The sequence below is a fragment of the Cebus imitator genome, unplaced genomic scaffold, assembly GCF_001604975.1.
Source record: "Cebus imitator isolate Cc_AM_T3 unplaced genomic scaffold, Cebus_imitator-1.0 Scaffold384, whole genome shotgun sequence".
NCBI lineage: Eukaryota > Metazoa > Chordata > Mammalia > Primates > Cebidae > Cebus > Cebus imitator.
This window is the reverse complement of record NW_016107699.1, coordinates 779,991-797,401: the sequence shown is the minus strand read 5'-3', so window position 1 is coordinate 797,401 and position 17,411 is coordinate 779,991. Positions and strand designations below refer to the sequence as shown.

The following is a 17,411-nucleotide window of genomic DNA, read 5'->3' as shown; positions in this document are numbered from 1 at the left end:
GGGGTGAATGTGGGGTGGTCGGGTGTGAGTGTGAACCTTAGCTCAGCCTGGAGTCAGTGAATTTCCATTTGCATGGGGAGGCTGGACACAGGTATGTCACAGCCGCCTGAGAAACGCTGAGGAAGGTCAGGAGAGCAGGAAGGTCTCACAGCTGGCTCCACAGTGTCCGACGGGTGAGGACCGCCGGCTGCAGAACGATGTGGACTGCAGGCTGCTGCTGTGGGTTTCGAGCCCTTCGCCCTTGCAGGTGAACCAGCCGGGTGGGAGAGGCGTGCGGCTGTGGCGGGGGTGAAGGGCCTGCTTTGTCCACCCTCTAGCTCTGGGACATTTGGGAGCATGCAATAAGAACGTTTTGTGTCTTAAAAACATTCTTATTGCGTGTTCCCAAACCTTGAAAAAACACTCAAGGTGGCCGGGAGCAGTGGCTCACACCGGCAGTCCCAGTGCTTCGGAAGGCCATGGCAGGAGGATCCCTTGAGCCCAAGAGTGAGACCTGCGTGGGCGACACAGCAAGACTTTGTCTCTACAAAAACGAAACAAAATTAGCCGGACATGGTGGTGTGCACCTGCAGTCCCCACTTCTTGGGAGGCTGAGGTGGGAGGATCACTTGAGCCTAGGAGGTGGAGGCTGCAGTGAGCTGTGATCAGGCCGCTGTACTCTGGCCTGGGCAGCAGAGTGACACCCTGTTTCTGAAAAAAGAAAAAAAAAAAAAAACCAACAAGTCCAAGGCAGATGATGTGGGGCATCTGGGGGATTTTGAAGGAGCCCAACAGGACCGCCGAGGACTGTGGGCTTGAGATGTCACCATGGAACATTCTGGAAGCACCTGCCACATGTGCTTCATTGCCTGACTCACAGCTCACCCCAAGCATGTGAGGTAGGATGTGGTCTCAGCCATGTTTGGTAGATGAGAAACCAAGGCAACGCACGGTCAGGTGCCAGGCCCAAGTTCCCAGGAAATTCAGGCTCTGGAAGCTGTGAAAGCCCCGCCCCATCCTGTGGCTCTTCTATGCCTCAGTTTCCCCTTCTGTAAGCGGTGGTTCTCAGGGGCTGCACGGTTGACGGCCTGGAGATGCCACCGGGGCATCCTCCTAAAGCAGTGGAATGAGACGTTTCCCTTGCCGACCCCCTGCAGGGTGGTCCCTGCTCCCTGAGCTGGCCAGTGTGGGTTTGCCCCAGGGACAAGGTAGATGCCCAGAGAGGAGGCAGGCTTGGCTGGAGTCAAAAACGGAGTTCCAGGCGGAGGGAGAGCCCGAGGGCCCCCATGCCGCAGGGCCAGCCAGTCAAGTGGAAGACCCATGGGAATCGTCGGCCCCTCTTCTCCTCTCCAAAGTCCTTTGACACGATTGTGGATGGAGTGGGGATTTGATTAAGATCCTTTGAAATTACTTAATGACATTTGCCACCATCCTGACAGCCCCTCAGCCTCTCTCAAATAGCTTTCTGTCCATCCCCAGGATGGGTGTTTTCTGAGGCGATGCTACAGTCCAGCTCCCTGGGCCTGTGCTGCTGTCTCTGGGGTCAGCCCAGGCCAGGGCTATCAGCGCTCAGGGCCTGCACATCTTCACCCCCAAGTGCCTGGGGCCCCATCCTGGGGCTGTGACCTCTCTCAGCTGGAGCCTCCTCTTCCGGAGCCTGGCCGGTCCACCTCTCGACCGTTGCTCCCAATGTCCCTGGCAGAGATGCTTCCGGCCAGGCCTTCTTGGGGTGGCTGGAGGCATAGCTGGGGTGAGTGCTCCCCGTGTGCCCGACCGAAGGCCCCTCCCACAGAGCCTCTGGCCCCTCTGGTGCAGGGGGTGGAGGTGCATCCTGGCCTTGCTGTGGGGCGACTCTTCCTCAAGGCCACTTCCTGGGCCACTTGTGGCCTCCCCCCACTGTTCTCAGAGAACTGGGTGGCATTTGAGGCCCTTTCCCCCTCTGGTCACCTGTGCTGAGTCAGGCTCTGCCTGGCAGAGGTGTCCCGTGGGTGGATTTGCCACGGAAACCTCTGTCTCAGGAGCTGTTTGTGTGTTAGAGCTTGGTTTAACACACAGGGGTTAGCCTTGTTTAATCTGGGTCAACCTTGGTTTTACCCAGGTTGCTGGGCTGGAGAGGACGTCCGGACACAGCTCTCCCCGAGCGCAGCAGGCTCTGTCATTGGTGTTTGCTCTTGAGTTTGGGCAGCTTTTGTGATGTCTTCCCTTCCACCGAATGTCCTGGGGTCAGCTCTGTGAAGCTGGGGTTGCAGTGACCCACAGAAACTAAGAGAGGCCTGCACCCGAGAGAGTGGGTGCCAGCCCGACTGGGAATGAGGGGATCCCTGGCTCCTGGCGCCAGCTCTTCCTTCACCCCCACTGCTGTCCTTCGCATGCACAACGGAGGCAGGTCTTGTGTTGTAGGGGTGTGTGTGTAGGTGTGTGTGGGGTGTAGGTGTGTGTAGGGTGCAGATGTGTAGGGCTATGTATATGTGAGGGTGCTGTGTTTAGAGGTGTTTGTGTTTAAGCGTATGTGTATTGTGTGTGGATGTGTGTATAAGTAAGTGTGTGTATTGTGTGTACGGGTGTGTGGGTGTGTGTAGGGTGCAGGTGTGTAGATCTGTGTCTAGGTGAGTGTGGTGTCTTTAGGGGTGTTTGTGTTTAGGTGTATGTATACTGTGTGTGGGTGTGTGTATAAATGTGTGTATTGTGTGTATGGGTGTAGGTGTGTGTAGGATGCAGATGTGTAGGGCTGTGTATATGTGAGTGTGCTGTGTTTAGGGGTGTTTGTGTTTAGGTGTATGTGTATTGTGTGTGTGTGTGTAAAGTGTGTGTATTGTGTGTGCAGGTGTGTGTAGGTGTGTGGGTACTTATGTGTGTAGGCGTGTGTCAGGGGTGACTAGGGGAGGGATATGCCTAAGAATCAACCAAAAGTCAATCAGATTGGTCTGGTGAAGCACATTCATGGTCAGGCTGTAACAGAGTTTCTTGAGGATCCAACTGGGAAGTTTGGATTTTCTGTGGGGCAGGTGCAACAGCAGCCTTCTTGGAGCCAGTGGGCGTGTTTGGAAAGCCCACCTGCCCCTTAGCTGTATCAGGCAGGCACAGTGCTTTGTGGCTTCTTGGCCTGTGTGGGCCAGCGGAGGAGCTGCGCTCAGACCATCCCGAATGTGCAGCGTCCCGTCCTCGGGTCTGACCTCTCCAGCCCAAGGTCCAGCAGTGCCAGCTCCTGCTCTCAGCCAGTCAGTCCCTCCCTGGCCTCTGGCTTCCTGGTTGACCTACTGACTTCTCTGCTGTTGGAAGTCCCAGTGCTTCTCTGAGGCTTTTCCAAAGCAAAGTCACAGAACAGGTGTTGCCCTGGCCTGGCCTTCCCCCGCCGTGGTCTCCCTGTCTGTACCAGGCGGGGGCCTCACGAGCTCTGAGGCCTTTCTGTGCTGGGTCTCTCCCCTCGGCGTGAGTATCCTCTGTCTTCAGACACCTGTCACCTCCTTGCCGTGGATTTGCTGCTGCCACCACCGGGTTCCCAGGGTGCAGGCCTGGGTGGGAGGCGAAGCTGTGAGCTTGGTTCCCTGAGCCTGAACCTCCTGCCCTGATGCTGCTCAGTTGCGATGCCACAGAAAGACCACAAGTATCCTGCAGGCTAGAAAGGAGCATGCCTTGGGGAATGTGGTGGAGGGACTGGCAGTGGGGAGAGGAGAAGGTGGGGGGCTTCCAGGGTGGGGGTCCATGCAGGTGGGGTCACTGTACCCAGGTGACAAGCCCTGGACTCCGTCTTGACATTGCCCCCTGCATCCTGGGGCCACTCCCCGGAAGTAGAAGGAGTTGGGTATTTGAGGCCCCAGAAGGCACCAGGATGGACTCTGCCCATGGAGCCATCCCCAGCCACCTCTGGGCCCAGCTTGTGTGTTCTTGGGCCTAGGGCTCGCTGCCTGGACACATGTGAAACCCAAGCCTGGGGACAGGTTAGGGGCAGGGCTTGTCTTGGCTCTGGGAATGAAGGGCAGCCTTGCCCCCTTTGGAAGCCATGGATGAGGGTCTAGAAGGAGGAGGAAGGGAGGGGACCCCAGCATTCCCTGGAAGCCAGCAGGGCTGCCTGGGGCTGGGCAGCTCACCTCCTCCACCCTCTGCCTCGCTCAGGTGCCTTGAGTTGTGGGGGCTGCAGGGCAGGGGAGTTGCAGGAGGCTGGTGCCTCGCAGGGGTGCTGGAGGGAAGGCCAGGCGACATAGCCAGGGCCAGCCAGGGCCAGGAGGTCACAGCAGGATCGACAGAGAAGAATCTTGAGGTCAACAGGCCTCCTGTTACACAGCCAGTCCCTGGGTGGGCATGGGCTGTTGCCTTGGCCTCTAAGGTCTTGGGGTGGGGTGGCAGCCCCCGGCCCTCCTGTCCTGCCCGACTGCGGGCCCTCTAGGCCTCCTCCCTGAGGCTCCACCTGTTGGCTTCCAGGGGCCCTAGCCCCGGCTGTCTGCACGCAGACACCAGTAGGAACGGAAGCTCTGTTTGGCTGTGGCTGCCCCCAGCATACTCCAGGCCTGGCTGCCAGGGACTCTGGCTAACCTGGGTGGGGACACAGTGGCCCAGGGACAGGAAAGGTGAAGGGTGCTGAGACACAGGCCACAGGCCTGATCTCCCAACTCGCTAGACCTCCAGGGCCACAGGAATAGGGCCAGAGGCAACAGCGGGGTTGGTGCTGTCTGGGGCCAAGAATGGTGAGACTGAGACACGCTTAAGATCCCAAGGAGCCCCTGGGTCTCAGAGCCTAGGGGCCACAGTGGGAGGAGGCAGGGGTGTGGGGGAGCGGACTTTGGCACCGCTCAGACGGGCACTCCGAAGTAGGGACCTGACAGAGTTGAGGAAGGGCGGTCCCCATCCCTGCAGGTGACTCGGCAGAGTCCCTGGAGATGGGGGTGCTGCATGTGGGGCGGCCCCAGGAGCCCTGGCTCTCAACTGCTTTTCTGCTCCCTCCAGCAGCTGTTCGGCTGCCCCAGATCAAAAACCCTGGCCAGATCCCCTCCTTCAGGGCACGGGTGTAGCCCCTCTCCTGTCCGTTGGAGGGGTGCCTGGTGATGCCCTGCTTGGGTCGTGGTACCTTTGCTGCAAATGCAATGTGGCGCAGCGTCCATCTGCATTTTCATTTTATTCGTTAATTTAACTGGCACTTCCTGGGCACCCCGCTGGGGCCAGGCCTGTAATAGGCACTGCCAGCTGCCCGCCCATTTTGGGGGCCCAAGTGCCCAGCACAGCCCCTACACCCCAATGGTGGGCCTGACTCCTGACCGCCGTGCTGGTGGGGGGCTGCCTGCCAAGATGGTGCTCAAAGGAGGTCCTGGGTGGGGAGAGGACTGTGCCTCCTGGGAGCTTGGGGCTGGACATCAAGTACAGGGTGAGGCAGGCGAAGCTGGGCTCATGCCGGGGGATGCCCAGGGTGAGTAGCAGGGTTGCAGCTTGTGGGACCTCACAGGCCTGGTTGGCAATGAGGAGCCACAGTCGGCTTGGGAGCAGGGTGGGGAGCTGCCAGCTGGACGGCTCACCCTGGCTCCAAGGGGCAGGGAGCTTGGTGGGGTGAGGCTGGATGCAGGAGGGGCCTGGGGAAGGAGCTCTGAGGTGTCAGGCTGGCCAGGCAGGAGTGCCTTGAGGAGGCAGAGCCCAGTATCACCCACCCAAGGGGGTTTGCCTGGCTTCCTTTATTAAGTGCCTACTGTGTGCCTGGCCTAAGCCCAGAGCTGACATGTCTCACCTCCATCAAGCCGCTGTCCCCGACACCCCTTCCAGGGGCACTTTTACTGTTCCCCATTTTGCAGACAGGGCTGGGGTGGGAGGCGAGGGGCTGCAGGCGGGTCCGGCCCCTGCCTCCTCCTCCTCCTCCTGGCCCCTTGGCCAGAAGATGGGAGAACCTCGGGCTTGGCCAATGCCAGCCCTGGGAGACTGGCTTCCTCAGGGACATGCCCCGTGTCCACGAGGGGCCATCTGAGGGCAGGCGATGGGGGAGGAGAGCCTGGCAGAGGAGGTGGGTGCTCAGGAAGCAGGAGCAGCCCCTCCCCCAGCCACCCCCAGCAGATGCTCCTGGCACCTATTGGACCCCGAGGACCTCAATAAGGGAGCCCAATTTGGAGACAAAGCCCTGCTCTGCGGACAAACACTCTCAGCTACCCTCAGCCAGAGCAGCCAGGCAGCCGCGGCGAGGCCACAAAGGGCCCGAAGAAAGGGGCTGCGGGAGGGGCCGTGAATGGGCAGGGGCTGCACATGCCACCGTTACCCAGGCGACGGCCCTCTCTCGGAGAGGTCTGCCGGGCCATTGTCCGGGGCCCGCAGGACGTGCCACACACCAGATGGTCGTGTGCTGTCTAGGTCACTTATCGGGGGACAGAGTGAAGGAATGCGGCCGGCACGGCGGGCTGAGGCGCCATCTGTTCCCGCAGTCCGCGGGCACCAGCGGGCATTGAGTGCCCGGCCGGCTGGGCCCAGCCTCTACCGAGGCTTTAATTAGCTAATTCCATAATTGGGCTTTATTTCAGGTAAATTGCATTTCACACCCGAGAGGGCTGCAATGGCCCGTCCAGGAGTGGAGTCTTCGGGCACTTTGTGTGCAGTCCATAATACGGACAACAAGGTGGGGTGGGTGCCGGGGCCGCGCCCGGCCCAGGTGGGCGGTCCCTCAGAGCTCCCTGTGGGCCGGGGTCCTGGGGTGGGTGGCCGGGGCTGGGGGCCTGGGCGCTGTGGAGGGCTCTGCTTTCCGGCCGGCATCCCGGGGTTTCTACAAATATTTACCCAACAAGGAAACAACAGCTCCTGCCTTTTCAGTGACTGCGGCTCCTGCTCCTCCTGGGTGGGTGCAGGCGGGGGAAGCCTGGGCAGCCCCGCACTGCCCCTCCACCTCCTGCATCCTGCTCAGTGCTGGCCAGGCCAGATGCCAAGGCCCATGGGTGGGGGCATGGGCCTAGCGGGCTTGGCACCAGGTGGGACCTAGGCCTTCCCCTCTGACAAGGCTTCCATCCCCACTCCAAACAGAAACCTGGGGCTCCTGTCCCTGCCACCTGCTGCCGGCCGCCTGCTGCCTCCAGTGGACCCAGGACAGCCTCATCTTTGAGAGCTCAGATGCTCCCAGCCCTGATGGCCTGGGACCTTTGGGGTGGGCTCTGGAAAGAGGACAGAAAGGGGCTTCAGTCTTGAAGGATCAAGAAACGGTCCCATAGCTGAGGCGCGGGCACAGCAGAGGCAACTGCCTGGCTGAGTGTGTCCGTGTCTGAGAGTGAGGCGCTGTTTCCACCTCAGGAGAGGAGGGCTTCGCAGAGAGGTATAGCCACGGGGTCAGGTTGGGTGGGGTGGTGGTCCTTCTGTCCTGCTCAGAGGACTGGACAGGCTAAGGGAGCATTGTGTTACCAGTGGGGAAACAGAGGCCCAGAGGAGGACAGGGGTGAGCATATGGGAGGCCCAGGGGTCAAGGCTTTCCTTGCACCCCCTGTCCTCCCAGAATCTGGCCTTGGCATCCTGGGGAGTGGGCCTGGGTGGGGCCTGCTCCCATAGCGGAGCATGTGGGTCCTTGGTGGAGGGCCCCTGGCCTGTAAGGGGTAGGCAGAGAGGCCCAGAAAACCGCATCTGCCCCAAGGGCATGGGGTCTGCTGGGTGACAGGCAGTGACCACACTGTGACTGCACTCTGTGCCAGGGCCAGCCCAGGGCAGGCTGCCCAATCCCAGGTCAGGAGCGACATCACTGGGCTACAGCCCACACTGGCATCTTGCAGCCCCTCTGACCCACTCCTCGGTACAGCGACATAGGGCTCCTAGTCCACTGCCACCTGGGCACTGCTTCTAGGGGAACCACAGGGGTCCTGTCTGTGGGTGTGTGGGGTCTCCTGGGGAGGAAGCAATCTAGAGGCCCGAAGGCATCGGCGGAAGCAGGCTGGGGATGAGGAGGTTGAGCCCCAGGTTGTCCCAGAGACCCCCATGGATGCCTGAGGAACCAAGGTGAGAGCAGTGCCCAGCCCAGCCTGTGATTCTCCACGTTTATTAGGAAAAGCTTGCACAATTAAGAATCAAAATCACACCGTGAAACTCATTAAAACACAGATCCAAATCACCACAAATTATTGATTTCTATGCGATGTAATGCCCAGAAGGAACCCCTGCTCCCTGCAGAAGCCACGACTCTTCAGCGGCTCGGCAGCTGGCAAGGGGATGTGGCAGTTCCCTTCTGTGTGTTTGGCTGGCTGCAGGACTGGGTGAGGGGTTGGAGGTGGGAGCCTCGCGCAGAGCGGGCTTGGGGGCGGGGGTTGGGGGTGGGGCTCCTCTCCAGCCAGCAAGAGCTGCCAGTCTAACACAGGGAGGGAAGTGGGCATTTCCCACACAGCCTCGTGCCCTGGGGAGATGGCGAGACTGTCCCTCCTGCCGGAAGCTGGGGGCTCAGGAACAGCCTGCACGGTCCCCTGCCCATGGGGTCAGCATTTCCTGAGAGTGAGGGAGCCAGCCCCAGGACCTCGGAATGGGCCCCTGGGCTTTTATTGCCGGTGGCCCTGCAGTCAGCGAGGGCTGGTCCTGTCCTGCCTGTGCCTGGCAGGGTCCTGAATTTGATGCTGGGGTCCAGGGGTTGCTCTGCATCCCCTCAGGAAGCCCTCTGGGCCCGGCAGTCTGGGTCTGCGCTCAGCTTGTGCCACTTCCTGGCCATATGTGGGCCAGGCCTGGTGCCCTGCTGATGAGTCCCAACCACTATGCCAGTGATGTCAACATCACATGTGGGGGCCAGGGCACTAGGGATAAGAACTCAGACCTGAGACGGGGCCTCCCATACCCAGCCAGCCTCTAGTACCCACCAGCCAGGAAGAGGTGACTTTGCTGAGTCCCCAGGCTCAGGCTGTGCGGACAGCATGGCCCACGGGGCATTGGGGCCTATGAGAGTGGGGCTCTTCTCTGGGCCTTTCAGGAGGCGGCCATGGCCGGGTGGTGCCCCCTTCAGAGAGGGCCAGGTGTGGCCACTCTTGGCTGCCCCTCTCAGGCCCACCCCCAACCCCCCATCAGGACCCCTCATCAGGGCCCCTCCTGGGCACGGTCAGCTGCTCATAGGTGGGCAGGGCGTTGCTGGGCATAAAGAGCTCGGGGTCGATGGAGCTGCCACTGCCGCAGGGCTGGGTGATGTGGGCCCCACTCTCTCTGGGGGGGCTGCTGCCACCGGGGGGGCCGCTGCCACCAGGGGGGCCGCCTCGGTGCAAGGACAGCAGCTGGTGAAGCATGTCGGTGATGAGTACCAGCCTCTGGTCCAGCTGCATCACCTGCGGGGACAAAGGCAGACGAGAGAGTTGGTGGCGGGAGGCAGCCAGGTGTGCAGACAGCTTCGGGGCCTGGGCTTGGGGCCGGGGAAGGGAAGGTGCCAACCATCTCTGCTGTGTGCAGGCAGCACGCACGTGTGCACCCCATGTCTGCAAGGCCCTTGGTCACGCCCGTATGTGTGTGAGGAATGTGCACGTGTGGCTACTGGAGTCCATCTCGTGCTTGCTGAAGTGCCTGTGTGTGTCCACAGGTGTGGAGGCTCAGGGTTGGGGCCCTCCTCTCCTCCTCCTATGCCCCCTGGGGCTGGCTCAGCATCTGTGGCCTCTGGCTAGGCCTTCTGTGCCATATCCCTATATCACAGGGTCTGCACCAGGGACCCAGACCTGAAATATCTGGGTTTGTGGCAGCCTTTGGCTTCTGGAGGCAAGGATTGGGGTAAAGGTCAAGGGGCCTCGTCTACTCAGTCTGGAGGAGAACTGGACAGAGGGCAGAGTTCAGCAAGGCTGGTTCATGGGCAGGGCCTGGGGTGGTTGAGGAGGCAGAGGCCTTGGGCCCTCTACTGGGCCACTTCCAGGAGGGACTTGCAGACCCAGGGCTTGTGCCTCTGCGATGCTTTCTGCAAGGGGGTAGGGGTGAGGTTGTCACCCCCCAGGCACTGCTATCCCATTTCTCTAACCTGCTGGGACACCGCTATTTTCCCAGACGCCTTCTGCATCCATGCCCTGTGGTCAGGGCAGTGCCCTGCGGCGCACCCTCTGCCTAGCCACGTGGTCTCCACCTTCTCAGGGACTGGCCCTGCAGTGAGCTACATGCTGGGTGGCCGCCCTGCAAAGGTGGACAAGGCCGGACAGAGCCTGACATGAACCTGGCGCAGAGAGTAGGTGCTCGGAGGCCTCGCAGGGCTTCGGAGGCAACAGAAGAGCCCCAGGCCAGTGGAGAGCCAGGTGGTCTGAGAGCTCCTTGGAAGGACAGCATTGTCGGGGAATGAGGCTGGAGCTTGTCCCCAGGTGGGAAGTGGCCATCCAACCTTGATGGGGAGAGTGGGAGTGCCTGTCCGGCAGGCTGGCACCCTCAGAGCAGGTGCTGGGTGGAGTAGGGCCAACCCCAGGGCAGACCAGGGCAGGGGTGGGAGTCCAGGTTGGGGACCCCTCTCTCTAGGAGGGTGGACCTCGGGCCCCAGGATGAGTGAGTGTCTAGTGGGGATGAACAGCTCTGATGGTGGCCACAAGAGACAGGGCTGGGCCTTCAGCCTGCCGCGTTCTTGCAGGAGAACCCCTCAGCAGCATGCTCTGTGGAGAAGGACGGAGACCCTCCCCCACTGCGGGTACCTGGCGCCTTGGAAGGGCCTAGAAGTGGTGGGGGAGGAGCAACCAGATCACACCCGATAAGGGCTAACAGCAGAGCTGCTTCTGGGAAAAGTGTGGCTCTGCGGAAAGGCACGAAGATGACTCAGCCGCAGCGTCAACCACTGGCCCTAAGGACAGGTGGCAGGCGGGAGCTGGGTGTGCATTCTCCATGTCTGCACCCCAGGCTGCTCCGGGCAGGCCTGGCCTGTCGGGCGCCCGCCCCACTGCTGACCCAGCCGGAAAGGCTCGGGGCGAGGTGTGGGCCAGGGCTGGATGCTGTGCAGGTGAGACCACCCCAGGGAAGATGCTGCTGGGTGATGTGGGCACAAGCCCCGAGGTGGCCAGAGAGGGAGCAACCAGTTTGCCAGGGTCTGGGCAGGCCCAGGCCAGCTTCAAAGGCTGGGTGCTGTGGTCATCAGCCCTCCCCGCCACCATGGAGGCTGAGCAGGGTGGGGGAGAGGCGGCCAGCAGGGCGCTGTGAGAGGCTGAGATGAGGGGCTCCTGCCGGAGTGGGGCCGAGTGTCTGTCTAGAGGGCTAGGTAGGCAGCCTCCACCTGGGAGGTGAGACTGTGCCCTGCCCAGAGCATGGGCCCAGGGGACCCACTCCCAGCCCTGGGTGTCGGGGGCTGTGGGGTGGAGGCTTCTGGCTCCCCTGTGGTTCTGCCTTCAGGTATGGGCTGTCTGAGACACCCCTGTCCCGGGCCCAGGGGCAGGGGCACGTCCCAGGTCTGATGGTCCAGGCCAGAGGGAGCTCCATGTTTTATTTTTCCCAGATCAACCTGATGGAGGTGATGTGAAGCCCAGGCCATGTAGGAAAGGGTGCAGGGCTTCTGCGGCAAAGGGGCAGGGGCCGGGACCCTACACCCAGCTCCCTCTCAGGCAAGGACCAGCCAGCACTTCAGTGCTCTGAAAAGCCACCTGGGGACTAGCCACAGAGGTCCACACCCCATCCCACAGATGCAGACACTGAGGCCCAGGAAAAGAGGGCCAGAGTCACTGCTGAGAGCGCAATGGCTCCCACCTTGTCCCCGAAGTTCCTGCCCCAAGTCTCCACCTCGAGACCACGGAGCTGTGGTGGAGGGGGGAGACGGGACACAGTGTAGGTGACAGGGAGGGAGCTGGGGATAGCAGAGGGCAGGGAGAGGCGGGGCCTCTGGGAGGGGGCCAGCCTGAGGTCTTGTTCTCGTTCACCCACACCCCAGCCCCTGTGGCTCCCGCTGCCAGCAGGACCAGCCCTCTCAGTCCCACAACCTGCTTGTGCCTGCCGTGGGGCATGGGAGGTTGCCCAGTCTTCAGGGTGCACGGGAGGAAACTGAGGCCCAGAGACCTACGAGACCATAGCGGATCAAAGGTACAGCCAGCCTGAGTCTTCCAGGGCAAAGCCCAGGTCTGTGTCCTAGGGCCCACCCAGCTCCCTGGGCCCTGCAGCCTGGCAGTGCTGAACGAGGTCGGCTCTGCCTGGCTTACTGCCACTAACTGTGCAGGCCCCAGCTTGGGTATCGATTGGTTTGGCATTAATTAAAGCACCAAATACATCACAGATGAACATTTGTGGTTTCATAAATTTTCACTTTACGGCACTTGAACATCTGTCCAAGCCCACATGTGCTAATGGGCATGGAGGCCTTCACCAGGGACGCTTGGGAGGGAGGGAGGTGGCAGGGCCACAGGCAGGGTGTACAGGCTGAGGGTGTGGCTGGAGCCACGTTCAGTCCTGAGCTACCTTGGTGACAGCTCCTCTCGGCAGGGAGCTGTGGCGCCGTGGCACCGTGGAGAGAGGCACTCAGCTACCTTTGGGGCAGGGAGGCAGCCACAGAGCCAGGCTCGCCTCCGACTGACACAGGCACCCGCTGAAGCTGCAGGCCCAGCATCAGCACATACCCGGCTCTGGCCAGTCCCAAGCTCACCTCAACTGCTGCCTGCGGTGCCTGGGGCTTTGAGGGGCTGGCTTTGGGTTTCTGCCCCAGAGACATGCTCTCATCATCCTGACTGCTGGAGATGAGGCCCCGGCAGTGGGCCAGGATGTGGGCTGGATGCCCAGGGTGGGTCCACATCTGAGGCGTCACGATGCTGCCCCCCTTATGGGAAGGACCCGGGCCTGGGCTACAGGTGGCTCCTCTGCAGCCCCCGAGGCTCAGCTCTGACCCAAGCACTTGTCAGGGCACACGTCCCTGAAGGCTCCCACCCCCCCACTGTGTGCATAGGGTACCTTCGTCTCGCGGGCATATTTGGTTTTGGTGGTGATGGAGGAGCCTGACAGGTACCTCGCGTGGCCGAGGCCGGACCCCACCCACAGGAAGGTGCATCCTGACAGGTGCCATCGGGGAGCTGCCGCCCTCGGGGAAGGCAGTGCCTACTCCAGGCACGGGGGCCGGTTCCCCAAGAGCTGCTGGGACAGATCAATTTTGGGGATCTCAGCCCCCGCCATTATTTGCAATTTGATAGTGATTAAAAGGCAAGGCAGACAAAAGCTGCTTTGTGCCCGGCCTGCACTCACCAAATTAATAACCATAAGAGACCTATGCAGCCCTCGGAAGAGAAAAAAGCAATTAGAATAACAGCTAGTTAGAGAGCCCCGGGCGGCCGGCGATCAAACCCAAGGCAACGGGGACTCCTGTTTGATGTGGTTATGAATTTGTTTTCAAAAGAAAATCTTGAAAAAGAGTCTTTCAAGGGAAATTTTTGCAGATCCTGCCCGGCCTTGATCCCTGGCTAGGACTGCCAAAGGCCCCGGCCTCGTGGATGCCAGACTGGCCAGGGACAGGCAGGAGAGGCCGGGCACACCCGTGGCTCCCAGGGTGGGGGTCCTGTGTTCTGCCTGGGCCGCAGCTCCCCGGGGTGCAGCAAACTCACTACTCCCTCTGGCATCCTTGTTGGGCAGTATCTAAAGGCCAGGCAGGGCCTTCCCAGGGCTCTCTGTAGGGCCACAGAGCAAAGGTCACCTTGGCCCTCCTCCTGTCCGCTCTGAGGAACAGTTACTAAGCTCCCCTCGAAGCAGTACCCAGAATGTTGAATACCAGGCTCTGAGCAATCGGATGCCAGCCTGGCTCGAGCCGGGCACGAGTGGCAACAGGTCACAGCGCTTGGTAGTTCATGGCAGGGTGCGGCCCATCGTGTTTGATTTTGCTTTAGTGCTTTAGTTCTTGCGTGAAAGTCGACCGTGTCTCTCACGGCTGAGGTTTTACTGTCAGGCCTGCTGGAGCTTGCTATGCTGTGGCCAGTGTGAGATGGCCTCAGAGGCTGGCACACCACTGCTGGGCCTTGGGCACACAGGCTGGCTGGGGCATGAGACCTCCTTGCGGGAGTGTGCAGCAGCCGGCCTGCGTTCTGATCCTGCCACTGCCGCTTCCTGGCTGGGTGACCTTGGGCAAGGCACTTTGCTTCTCTGAACCTCAGTTTCCCTGCCTATAAAGTGGAGGTGGCTGCAGCCCCTTCCCCAGGAGGATGCTGTGGGGATCAAGTGGCCGGACGCACGAGGACACCAAGGACAGAGCCCGGCGCTGGGTGCCCAGGGAGCCACCTGGCGACCACGATCATTAGGGACTCCTCCAGGTCGCACACACAGTCGCACATGTGTGCCTGGCAGCTGAGGCCAAAGGAGCGTTGCCGTGCACGTGGGAGGCATGTAGCTGAGTTTGCATGTGTGCTCCTGTGGCTCTAGAGTGTGGGAGACTGTGTGTGCATGAATGTGGGAACCACCTGCGGTGGTTTTGCACAATTCCCTTCACTTCCCATCAGGTTATTCTCTGAGTTGCCCAAGGGTGCACCTGCCCGTGCCCCCAGGCCCCTGGGCCTTTGCATGTGCTATGGCGGTGAGCAGCCCCCACACCTGTCACAGGGGTTGGAGTGCTTTTGGGACTAGGCTGCTTGGTAAGCAAGCGGCAAGGGCACGGCGCGGGTGCGTGGGCAGGTGCCCGGCGTCCTCTCCCAACGGGGAGACAGATGGCACTGACTCTGGGACCCATGGTCACCCACATACCAGCTGCTCCACCTGTCCCCTGCAGCCCTCAACTGGGCTGTGTCCAAGCTGGGTGAGTCTTGACCCAGAAAGTCGAGCACAATGTGGCAGCCGCTGTGCAAGGGCTTGGGACTGGCACCCGTGGAGGGGCTGAATTGGCAGGCGCTGAGCTGAGTGTGTCTGCTCAGAGGCTGCAGACCTAAGCCTTGTCCTCGCCGCCATCCCTAGTATCTTGCTGTTGTCTGCCGAGCAGCCAGAGGAAGCCCTTCTGCAGCTGGGGACCCACACCACTAATGGTCAGTTATATCCCCAGCATGTCCTTGGCACAGCACGGCCACATGGCGGAGACCTGGCTGGCACCACCCCAGCACCCTTCCTGGGGCTGCAGCTGCCTGGCTGGCCCTTGCGGACCGCCCCCCAGGAGCGGGGTTGCTTCCCTCTGAGAGAGGGCCAGGATGATGAAAGACCTTTCCCCCTGCTGCTGACACCCGCTTTTGCCAGCCCCTGCCCACCGACCATGCTTGGCCTCCTGAGGGCCTCAGGGGCGCTATGTCCCTGGCTGACCGCTGTCGGGGATATCTCAGGATCATCACATACGACTCTGGTTCCCTTCCTGGGACCTCTGCGAGGGCTGCCCGTCAGGGATTTGCTTTCCCCAAGGGCTCCGAGGCATGCGGCCCAACAGCCTGGAAGATCAGCATGTCCCAGTGGGAGCTCATTCCCTGCAAGCCGCCCGAATTCTGCATCCACAGGGTATGCCCAACTACTCAGGCTCCCGGGTGTGCACCTGGTGTTTGCGGCTCTCTGGTCTGCAGTGTGTGTGCTCTGAGCCTACCCACCATGGCCCTTGCCCAGGCTGGCGGCATCTTTTGCCTGGACTGTCACAAGCACCTCGCCGTGTGGCTATGCCCCCGACCCGTCCCCACTTGCTCCAGGCAGCAGCCAGGCTGAGTGTTCCCTCCCAGCCTGGGCCAAATTCCTCTGCAGAATTCCCACTGCACTGGGAGTAAAACGCAGTCTCCTGTGTGTCTCCTCTTCTGGCCCCCCTCCAGCACTGAGTGTGCCCATCTCGTTCAAGCACTGGGGCCTTTGCCCCGCTGTTCCCTCGGCCCGGAGCACTGTCCTCTGCTGCTCTGTATAACCTTAGCTCAGAATCCTGGGCGGCCTGTTCGCCTTGTCTCTCCCGGTGTCCCCACAGCCCTCACCCCCCGCCAGAGATGGCCTGGTTATTGACCCTGCTTGCTGTTTTGCCACCAGCTGGAGGCCCAGCTCTGAGCCGAGCAGTCACCGTCTCAATCCCAGACGGCCTCCCAGAGCCTGGAGCCTAGAAGATGCCCAGTTAACACGTGGAGAGTGGAGTTGGTGCTGCACAAATATTTGTTGAATCAGTAAATGAGGCCCTGGCCAGTTTCCTGGGGCCCCAAGTCTGGTGTGAGGGGTAGAAGCCCCCTACGCCCACTCCCTCCTAGGGCGGGTGCTCAGCAGAGAAGCTGAGGCCGGGACTGGGCTCTTTCACGTTCATTGATTTGTAAGGACTCTGTATGTCAAGAAAGACGTCAAGCATGCATCACACACGTTTTTCCCTGGGGTGCTATTTGTCTTGTGAGTGGGTTTACGGCACTTGGTGCTTTTTTTGCTTTGTCACACAGAGGTTTTATGTTTTCAGCTTTTCATGTGGTCAAAGCCATCTATCTTTTCCTTTCTGCCTTCTTATGCTGTGCGTGCTGGGAAGGGCCTCCTCCATTCCAATGCCAAAATGTTGTTCCTAATACTTTCTTGATTTGTGTTTTACCCTTAAATCTTTGAATCACATGGGATTGATTCTGACCTACAGGCTTACTTTTGTGGGTTACCCTGTTGATACCCCACCATTTACGGAATGAGCTACCTTTTCCCCACTGGATTAGAATGTCCGTTTTGTATCTTACCCTGAGCAACACAAGTCCACTTCGACATGGATTTTCTTCCTCTTCTGGCACCCCTGAGACAGTAACAGCCACTCCTCCTCCTCCTCAGCCAAATCAACATGAAGATGACGAGGACGGAGACCTTTAGGATGATCTGCTTACACCGAATGTTTTTTCTCTTCCTTATGACTGGCTTAACGTTGTTTCTCTAGCTTACTTTATTGTAATACATGTAGCATACAAATATGTGTTAATTGCCTGTTTATGTTATTGGAGGGGCTTCCAGACAACAGGAGGCTATTAGTGAAGTTTCTGGGCAGTCAAAACTTATACACGGGCTTCGCCTGGGCAGATCGGAGGTCGGTGCCCCAGCCCCATGCCGCTCGAGGGTCGACCGCACAGAGTTCCCACGAGTCTTCCTGTACTGTGGAGCCTACGTGGATCTGCTCTAACGAACACTCTTGCACACGCTTTGATGCTGGCAGCCAGGGCCCTGCTCTCTGGAGGTGAGAGACGACAGGCTCATCCTGGTGTCCAGCGGGGGAGTGGCGAGGGCAGCCGGAACCCACCCTCTCCCAGGCGACCTCATAACCTCTCCTTGCATCTCCCTGGTCGGAGAGGTCTCGCTCTTCTGCTGAGAACTTGGAGAAGGCCCCCTCTTTGTGCTCTGAACAAACAACGGAGTCTGTATCGTGGCTATGAGAGCTGAGGGATCCCAGCCCCTGCTGCCTCCCCTCCCCCAGCTGGCTCCAGCCACCGGGGCCTCCCCTCTCTTCCTCTTGGCCAGGACAGCTTCCTGGATTCTCCCTCGGCTCAGCCCTCACCTCGTCACAGCCCCTAGGGGTCTGTGTGTGCCGTGTCCGCTGACGTGAGCTGGTGCCACGTGGCCACATGCTCCTGGACGCTCAGCCACCCCCCTCCCTCTCTGCATCTGGGTTGGGGCTGACATTTGTGCCAGAGCCGGAGCTGTCACATCCACAGCCCCAT

General features: G+C 60.5%; 1 protein-coding gene across 1 annotated transcript in view; it reads right to left on the bottom strand.

Moving 5' to 3' along the window:
• Positions 1-7,939: 7,939 nt before the first annotated feature.
• KCNQ1 (potassium voltage-gated channel subfamily Q member 1) overlaps positions 7,940-17,411 on the bottom strand; it is a 392,318-nt gene continuing 382,846 nt past the window's right edge. Inside the window, exon 16 of the mRNA XM_017507721.2 lies at positions 7,940-9,215. Within this exon, the coding sequence (XP_017363210.1) occupies positions 8,961-9,215 (255 nt within the window). The 3' untranslated portion in view covers positions 7,940-8,960. The remainder of the gene's footprint in view (positions 9,216-17,411) is intronic.